Source organism: Barbatula barbatula (genome assembly GCF_947034865.1).
Source record: "Barbatula barbatula genome assembly, chromosome: 25".
NCBI lineage: Eukaryota > Metazoa > Chordata > Actinopteri > Cypriniformes > Nemacheilidae > Barbatula > Barbatula barbatula.
Genome location: NC_136788.1, coordinates 10,817,349 through 10,827,152, shown reverse-complemented (window position 1 = coordinate 10,827,152; position 9,804 = coordinate 10,817,349). Strand labels below are relative to the sequence as shown.

The following is a 9,804-nucleotide window of genomic DNA, read 5'->3' as shown; positions in this document are numbered from 1 at the left end:
AACTCTCTTTAGTTTTCTTTATACTGTGCAAATTAAATACGTTAGCTCTGGATGCAATGAAACTCATTTGAGAAGACCTGGTAAATTTATGTTTTTGCATCATTTCGGGTTACATTTAAAATTAGAAAGATGAATGCTGCTGGTTTAATTTTATTCGGTTTCATCGGAATCACACACTGACCCGAAGGTACCTTCCAGTCTGTTTTTGGTCGTAATATAACTATTTATTTTATATTTAATTTAGGTTAATATCAATTCAGATTAATATTTTATTGTATATTAACTGTATTCAATGAATTTAAAACAGCACTGTAAAAAACAACTGAAACACTTAAGTTATAGAGCTTCATTACATTTTTAGGACCTAAGTTAAATGTAATTAGCTTTATGAGTCAATTAAACTCGAAGTCGAGTACAATTACGTTCAATTGATTCATGAAGCAATTAATGTGTCAATTGAGTTGAGTCTAAGTTTGTACTACATAATGTTTGTTGTTGCTGCTTAAACTGTCTGCACATATCATACAGAAAGAATTGAGAGTTATGTGTGAGGTTTGTTTCCCAAACCTGATACACATAATACTGGTTAGTCAAAATTCCGTACAAAATTTCACATAACCACAACTGACAAAACTCTTCATATGGCTTTGTAACTTTATGCGAGAACTCCCTTAGAACCAGATTGACGAAATTCAGTCAAAGCAAGAAATGAAAGTGGAAAAACGGATCATTAAGTATTAACATGGAGAAATTTGTCTGCAGACATATAAAAGTCAATGTGTACACTGTAAACATTTCTGCTGTAGTAATGCAGCTAGTTTCCAATAATATTGTTATTTCTACAGAAATTCTTTACAGTGTAGAATACATCTATGTAATTTACAGCACAGGTTCCCTTTCTGTCGGTCTCTCGACGTTGTGTCAAACCGACAGATGGGGTTCGCCCCTGAGTACCTATCATCTTCTGACTATTTTGAAAAGGCCAATGAAATTGGCGAATGAAATTTGCATACCGGGCTCCGCCCCCGGATATCCAATTATAAAATGGGAACTGGCGTGCTCATTCATTCACCTTTTGTTCTTCGGAGCCTTTGCATCTGATGACATTCTTCGAATTGCCGAATTCTACGACGCGGTGCAGCGGAGATTCCCCTGGGCGTCCTGGCAGTTCCAGAGGTATTTTTCTAAAAGAGCAATTTCCTCAGCGTGGCATTGCCAGCTGATCTCTTGGGTGCAGTACACTCATCAAGGACGGGGACGGACACGGTGGTTGCCGCAGGTGTTCGGGGGTCCGACCACTGTGGCAGCCTCGTGGATTCGTCCTGCCCGCACTGCCCTGCAGTCAGCGGCGGTGAGCAGCGAGGGTGATGTGGGGATTATCGTGAGCGTAAATCCGTCAGCCGGCCGGCTCGCGGACCGCTCGCGCCCCGTCTCGCTTGTTTAGCAGTTCCCCAAGGATGGTCCTAAGCTGTTTTATTCCTCAGCCACGCGCTCGGACACGAGCCATGGAGATGAGGTGTCTCTTGCAACATCGGAGCGCGACCTGCTGGCATCAGACTCTGGCAATTCCCTGAAGCTCCCTCCCTCGGGAGGTCGAGCACAGGTGAGAGCAGACGTCAAGATGTCAGCCATGCTCGCTCGGACCGCCGTGAGTGTCGGATTGCGGTGCACCGCAGCCCTGGCGCTCAAGGCTGGGTACTTCGCACATTGGGTCCGGGCGCGACTCCAAGCCGTGCCCGGCTCAAGTGCCAAGTTTTACCGAGCTGCATAAGGAGTTCAGTAAGACCTGGAGCGCCCCCTTCGGCGCGCTTCCGTCTAGCTGACTTTATCGCCCTCTCTTCCCTCTCGGTCGCTGGGTGGTCGGACTGGGGCGGTCCCTATCGCGTCCCAACACCTTCTGGGCCCCTCTGGGGGCCTAGTGCCCGCCTTCTGACCGCATACTCTCATGTCCTCCCCCCGCCTGCGTTGGCATATCACTGCCCTCAAGTTGCTAGCTGTCCTGCTTGCACTGATGAGGCTCCGGCCTCTCGTGCAGAGCCAGCATACTGGCCCGGACAGCACGACCGGCGTAGCGTACTAAACCTCAGGGTGGCATTCGCTCGCTGCAGTCATGGCAACTCGCCCTATCGCCTCCTCCCGTGGAGACAGCAGGTGGCAAAGCCCCTGCATGTCACACGCCCACCGGGTGTCCTGAACCAGACAGCCAAGCGCTCTCTCGTCAGTTGACACCTCGTGGAAAGTGACGACTCCACCCCTGGTGGAGACAGCAGGTGGAAAAGCTCCTGCATGTCACACGCCCACCGGGTGTCCTGAACCAGACAGCCAAGCGCTCTCTCGTCAGTTGACACCTCGTGGGAAGTGACGACTCCACCCCTGCGGGCCGGCTTGGGTGTGGTTTGGGTGGGCACAGGGGGACCGGTTGCCTCCCTGAACACCACCCAGTACCGCTGGGCACTCCCTGGACGAGGCCCCCCCTCGACACGGAGGCCCTAGCGCGCAGCTGGCCGCGGGACAAGCGGAAGTACGCTTCCCCCCAGTGAGCCTCATTGCGCAGGTCCTGTGCAAGGTCTGGGAAGGGAGTATCAAGTGCTGCTAGTTGCGCCTTATGGGCCCAACTACACTTGGTCCTCGGAGCTAATACTCCTGACGACAACTCGACAAGGGCCTACTTGCAGGGGATGGGCACGTTGTGGCATTCGAGCCGGACCTTTGGGTCTGGCTCCTGGATGGGACGAGGAGTTCCTGGATGATCTACCCCCCACAGTGGTGGAGACTATCACTCAGGTAAGGGCCATGCCCACAAGGCTGGAGGCCTTTAAAGTGGCGCCCCTTCTCGTCCCGGTGCTCTTCTCGAGGAGAAGACCCGCGGAATTGCTCGCTCAGGAACGTGCTGTCCTATTGCAGGAGAGGCTGGGGAGTAATCTCCCCTTCCACATTGGAGCGTGGGTACCCGCTGTCGCGGTTATCACGTACCAGTTGCTGGTGAGCCTCTGGGGCGGCATGACCTGATTATTAGGTTCCTCTAGGGCGCGAGGGGCTAGGCCTCGTCCGCGCCCCGTACCCTCTTGGGGCCTTAAGGTGGACCTTTCGGTCCCCTTTTTTCTGACAAATTTCGTGATAGCGCTCACATGTGGCTCGCCCAGGCCGGTCAACGTCGCTTCGCTAGAGATTGTGACGCGGCTTAGTGCTGTGGCGTTTTCAATAGGAGCCCTATCTGTCGGTTCGACACAACGTCGAGAGACCGACAGAAAGGGAACGTCTTGGTTACGTATGTAACCTCTGTTCCCTGATGGAGGGAACGAGACGTTGTGGCCCTCATGCCACAACACTAGCCGTCCGCTGCAGCGATCGTGAGATGCTCTCAGGCTCCTCAGCACAAAAGGTGAATGAATGAGCACGCCGGCTCCCCTTTTATACCCGGATATCCGGGGGCGGAGCCCGGCATGCAAATTTCATTCGCCAATTTCATTGGCCTTTTCAAAATAGTCAGAAGATGATAGGTTCTCAGGGGCGAACCCCATCTGTCGGTTCGACACAACGTCTCGTTCCCTCCATCAGGGAACAGAGGTTACAAACGTAACCGAGACGATTCTCAACAACAATAGAAAACAGGTCCAACTCATCATCTCACGTACAGTCTTGAAAAGCAGTTCTGTGTTTATGGGACGCGCCCTGATATGTTGTACAAAGTGCTTTTATAATCCGATTTGCTTCGTTAGTGAAACTCAAATCTAGTTTAACTGGTTCATCAAGAATGACACACATTTAGTCGTCTTCCATTCAACAAGTTCAACTAAACTTTTATTACCTTTAATATATCAAAGTGTTCATATTCCAGCCAATTTTTAACTCTAAAAGGTCTCTTACAGAATTGTTTGTTGAAGAGTTTCCTTTGACATAGTTTGTAGAGTTTTGCAATGTAAGCTCAATAACATTTTATTCCACCACCTTTGGAGGCACAAAAAACCTTTGTCAATGCATTTCACTCATTTTTCCAGAGGGCGTGACTCTATAAATGCACTATACATATATTCAGCTTGACACACATGATTTCACATTTGAAGCTAAGGAGCTCTTCGTGATTTCTCTTTAGCACTACCAAACACTTTGATTGGTTGAAGCCTAAGTTAAAGACATTATAGGAGGCATCCGAAAGGAAGGACATTATCTACAATCTATAGGCCTATATGAATTATCATTTTTTTATTTAATAAGTGAACTTTCAGGTTTTCTTCAGAAATGTCCCAATTAAACAATGACAGCAACGATAGTGATAATTCTGAAGACATTGGCAGTTCTCAAAACGAAAGGTTAGTACAAAATTGACGTTGCTTAGTATTATCAAATAAAAATAAATAAATATGAATCAATTGTATAGAGTACATTTATGTTATTTGTATAATTACATAGATCAAATTTATTTTGTACTATGTGCTCTGAATAAAGAGTAAATGTGCATCTTTACAGTCAGATAATGGGTGGAGAGCTTCATAGTCGTATGAAGGAGAAAGTTCGTCCATTAATTGATATCATTGACAATCTGCGGTCAATTGGCATACAAAGATATATAGACATAGCACTACCGACTATTGTAGTGATCGGAGACCAGAGTTCTGGAAAAAGTTCTGTGTTGGAAGCTCTATGTGGAGTTGCATTACCAAGAGGGTCCGGTGAGTATTGTTTTCTTTACTACTGGCCATTTATACGCTATAAATTAGAGCTAACCTCTTCAGGACAGTGGGACTGGCCACACTTGGACTATATTTTGCAAAGCAAGGCTACAAAACTCAATTCCTGGAGGGTCACATCCCTTCAGAGTTTAGTTCAACCTCCAACAACCTCTAGTTTTAAAGTAAGCCTGGCGTTTGATGTGGAGATAACGTTTTGAATTAGGGTTGGAATAAACTGGGAGGGGGTGGAAAGCGTAGTGGTTTCATCCTTTACTGAAAATAAAAAAATGAAATAAAAACAAAAACGACATAATTATACACCATAGTTATTACATGATTTCCCAGTGGTACAGTGCTCTGAAACCTGAACTCTCTTGGGTTTAGGTATTGTCACCAGATGCCCACTTGAGCTTAAGCTGAAGAAGGTAAAAGATGGAATCAGATGGAAGGCCACTGTGTCTTACCGCCTGAAGACACTTGATGTTGTGAACTTGTCAGTCGGTAAAACAACCTGTATTTTTCCATATATTTAAGTTACGTAGTAAATAGTACCTTTTTCAACTCCTCAAAACAAGAATCTGCCTGTGCCAAATCATAATTTTTACTATTTCCATGTCTCCAGATTAATCAGCATGGTAGAATTTGTGCTATTAGAAAATATGTATATATCTTTGAATTACTCCCGGATTTACATTAGCAGTTGTTACTTTATCATTCAAACTGTTTGAATTAAACTGTGTGATGTTCCAGGTTCTGGCCGAGATGAACTTTCAGAATGTTACACACCAAGGACATTTACAATGGATGAGCCTTGGTTAGTTGAAGAGTGTGTAAAAGAAGGTAATACTAAAAGTAAAATTAAACAGGCATTTTTTTCTTTTTATTTTTTTTACATACAATAAAATAGTATAGTCTAAATACAATAAAACCCATAAAAATAAAAACAAACCTATGAATGCCATATATTACTGTGGGGGAATTGTCATTGCAATGTGTTCCAATCTATCTGAACATGTTCTATATTTTGTCTCTCAGTCGGCATCCAAGTTCAGTACTCAACATCTTGTCTTGTTTTGTCCTATACTCTAGACTAGATATGCACTGATATATAGATCAATAATTGGTATTGATAAAAGCAATTTTTCACTTTAAGAAAGTTAAGTTAAAGTCCATTTAACCATCAAAATATCTGTATCGGAAGGCATCACTCTGAAAAATCAGCCATCGGTATAGTTTGAGAATTTTAGTATCGTTGCATATCTACTCAAGACTAGTTTAATCTATGGCTGTTGGCAAATAGGGGAATTTGTGAACCTTCACCAGAGAGGAAACGGAATGAATCTTTTACATTTTGAAAACACCTTTCATCGGAAACTAAAATAAATGTCACTATGTTGTGTATTTGTTGAACAGCTCAGAATGAACTGGCTGGAGAAGGGGCAGGAATCTCTGATGAACTCATCACTTTAGAGATCAGATCACCGGATGTGTGTGACCTCACACTGATCGATTTACCTGGAATTGCCAGAGTTCCTGTACAAGGACAACCACAGGATATTGGAAACCAAGTTTGGAACTTTCTTGTTTTTTGCAAATAGAGATTGGTACTTTGCACACCAGGTCTTTAATCAATGGCTTTGTGTCTTGTAGATCAGAAATCTGATCATGAAATTTATTGCGAAGCCTGAAACTATAAACATGGTAGTGGTCCCATGCAATGTTGACATCGCAACAACAGAAGCGTTACAAATGGCAATGAGAGTCGATCCTGAGGGTACAAGGACTCTTGGTAACGTAGAAGATTATCATCACACATATCATCTTGCCATAATTCTGTTACACCTATATACAGTATGTCCAAATGTACACTTGACAAAAAATGTATTTTGATTCTCACAGCTGTTTTAACCAAGCCTGACATCATCGACAGAGGAACAGAGAGAGACATTCTAGCCACTGCCCGGAATGAAGTCTTCCATCTTAAAATAGGTTACATCATAGTAAAATGTAGAGGTCAACAACAGATTGATCAGAACATTTCTCTGGAGGAGGCTTCAGAAATGGAGAGAAAGTTTTTTTTAAATCACGAATATTTCAGGTTAAAGATTAAAAATCTCTTTAACATCTTAACCTCCCTAATGACATTACTTTTGATAAATTGATCAAGTGTTATCAAGTTTTAATGGATTAAGCAAGTGCCTCCTCGTTTTGTTTACAGAGAGCTTTTGACTGACAACAAAGCCACTATTCCACAACTTGCCACTGAACTGACAAAACATCTTGTGAATCATATAAGGGTATGTCCTACTTTAAAGGACTTTGCATTTCAAACCTATGATAGTATAAACAATCACCAGAACAGACAGTAGAAGTTCGAATAGAAGTTCAACCAATATTGTTTTCACATTTTGGTTAGAATGTATTGCCACTGCTTGATGAAGAGATACAAAAACATACAACAAACGTGAGAAATGAGCTAAGGAAGATTGATGGTGGACCACCACGGGACCCTCAGGGGGCCAGACAATTTCTGATTGAGGTAAAAAAAAAAAATATTGTTACGTATTTGTTTTATTATACAGATGTGCAGTTAAATAAGAATTGGAATGGGAAGTTTACCTCCATGAAAACATATAGGGAAGCAAAAATTTGACTATTACTGGAAAGGTTTACTCCTTGATCTGACCTAATCTTTTGTTTAATGTTAGATTTGTGTACTGTTATTTATGTTAATTTGATGCCAAATAAGGAATTTTGTTTTATTTAAATGTAACTTGTATATCTTACTTGTTTCTCTTTTTCACAGTCCTTAACAGGATTCAACGATAAAATAAATTCCTTATCATCAGGGGACCTGATCAATAAAGAGAATTTGTTCATCCAGCTTCGGAAAGAATACAAGAAGTGGAACGACCATCTTAACAGAACAATGTCATCCCGTCAGTATTAAACGTTCAAATTTATGAGACATTTACTAATGTACTTTCTAATACATGTTTCACATGGCAATGTTTAAGCAGCGTGTATTTGTTTTGATGCTCATACCCACGTAAAAGAGAAATCTCAGTAAAACATTTTTTATCACATTCTTCTAAAGCAAAATAATCTGAGCAACGCTATTCACATTCTGACATGCACTGTCACACTATGTGAAAACACAATATAATACCTAAATAATAAGTGCAGGTTTTCAACAGATTTGAGCGTTAAACATAAAAGTAAATGTTTTTAATGAGAAATGCATCTTGTTACTTAACAAGTTAACCAGTCGGCTACAAAAGAACAACTATTAAAGAATAGAGGACGGGAACTGGCCGGCTTCAGCAGCTACAGGACTTTTGAGATGATTCTGCAGGAGCTTATTGCCAAACTTATGGACCCAGCAATTGATTTACTCAGTACCATTAAAGGTACCATAACACATCTTTATGTTTGGTCTTTCTTATTCTGGGAGTGTGCATTGTAAAATGACAACAAGAAAGAAAACACAGTTTTTTGTAGTTTTTGAATTATCACACTCAGCCCTAACCAATTGTCAGTGGTTGTTTTGTTTGTTTGTTACATGTTCTTTGCATTAGGTATCATCCTCAAGCAGCTCTTAGATGTGTCTGATGAGTGCTTCCAGAGATACCCCGCTTTACGAAAAGCCACTGAGGTAAATATTACTCCTATATAGGAGGAAATAAAAACAGCAACATAATTTCATTTTTAATCTTCTTTAGTAACTTCTTTTATATAAATCATAGCAAAAAATCGAGCGCATTCAGTCAAGTCAGCAAATCAAAGCTGAGGAGAGGATTCAGGAGCAGTTTGAAATGGAAAACATAATCTTCACCCAAGATGATATTTACTTCCATAGCCTGAATGCAAATGGAAGTGAGATATTTTCTGATGCTCGGTTACCTTTCTGTGATGTAGCAACCAAGTACCCTGATATGCTGAAAACGTATTTAGAGGTAAATCTAGAAAGTATTTACATAAATACCTATAAAATATTTTTAGATTTTTTTTAATTGAATTTGTTAATTTCAAGTATATGTATTATTGGTGGATTGACCACAGTTTGTCAGACAACATGGTACAGGTACACACAACCCAAAGATGTAAACACAGTTGCCTTATTGCTTATAAAAAACACAATAAAACATTAAAAACAGAAGTTAATATTACATTTTTTACAGTATACTTTATAATGCAAGCCATTGGTTATTAATTTATCAATGTTGTTCTGTTGGAAGATACAGTGTAATCTATATGACATATAAATTAGCTTGCTGCTGTGTAGAGAAACCAAATTAATAGTCCGCTATAGATGCTGTGCAGTGCTTTGTTCAGTGATGGGTTGTGAGCATATACATTTAACTTGCAAATTTAAGCTATTTTGACATCTGAAGACTAACATGTATACTGATTTCATTTCAGATAATGGTTCAGCGTATGGCTGATCAGGTGCCCATGCTGATGCAGTATTTCATGCTAAAAGAGGCATCTACACTCCTTCGTAATGATGTGCTGACTCTGTTGGATGAGGCAGATGTGCGTGAGATTCTGTATGAGGATTCTGATGTCAGTCGAAGACGCAACGATTTACAGACTCGCCTTGAACGTTTGAACACAGCTCAGGAAATAATTCGCCCATTGATTTGAAGGATCTTATAAAATCTAAAACATATGATCTAAAAATATATCACTTTTACAACAAAACATTGACGTTCATGTAAATGTATAGATGACTTAGATGATGTAGATCATTGGGGTTTTATAATGGGTTTATTTCTGACAGTCTGATGTATATTTAAACACATTTAATGTTACCTTTAGTTAACCAATATAAACTGCAATAGAAATGATACTTTTTATCATGAATGCATAATGTATCTCACATCACAATAAACTCTCCTATACCTCGTAAATGAATTGTACTTCGATTTGGGGAGGGACGGTACCAATATCCAGGGAACACTAATTTATCTTTACCAATAATTTTAACCAAACAATTAATATACATTTATATATAACCACTGATGTCCGTTTGTGTCTTGTATTTCTTTACCTATTACGTATCTTATTCAACATTTATTTTTTCCAGAAATAATTTAACTGAAGTCAAACATATTTTACAACCGCTGTTTGT

At 41.0% G+C, this 9,804-nt stretch overlaps 1 protein-coding gene across 1 annotated transcript; it reads left to right on the top strand.

Moving 5' to 3' along the window:
- Positions 1-4,039: 4,039 nt before the first annotated feature.
- Positions 4,040-9,686, top strand: LOC306890203 (interferon-induced GTP-binding protein Mx3-like). Its single transcript, XM_079449765.1, has 14 exons — positions 4,040-4,310; positions 4,468-4,670; positions 5,055-5,171; positions 5,421-5,510; positions 6,084-6,238; positions 6,321-6,459; positions 6,570-6,768; positions 6,889-6,967; positions 7,087-7,209; positions 7,477-7,609; positions 7,931-8,080; positions 8,249-8,325; positions 8,417-8,626; positions 9,093-9,686. Exons 1-14 carry the CDS (start codon positions 4,240-4,242, stop codon positions 9,315-9,317), a joined length of 1,971 nt encoding a protein of 656 aa, XP_079305891.1. The 5' UTR covers positions 4,040-4,239; the 3' UTR covers positions 9,318-9,686.
- Positions 9,687-9,804: the final 118 nt, after the last annotated feature.

Bases quoted from the DNA above. Each gene is read 5' to 3' on its own strand.
- LOC306890203 (XM_079449765.1), top strand. From the start codon at position 4,240: ATGTCCCAATTAAACAATGACAGCAACGATAGTGATAATTCTGAAGAC. The intron at 6,769-6,888 runs GTTAAAGATTAA...TTTTGTTTACAG, and splicing joins TTAAATCACGAATATTTCAG to AGAGCTTTTGACTGACAACA. The intron at 8,627-9,092 runs GTAAATCTAGAA...ATTTCATTTCAG, and splicing joins TGCTGAAAACGTATTTAGAG to ATAATGGTTCAGCGTATGGC.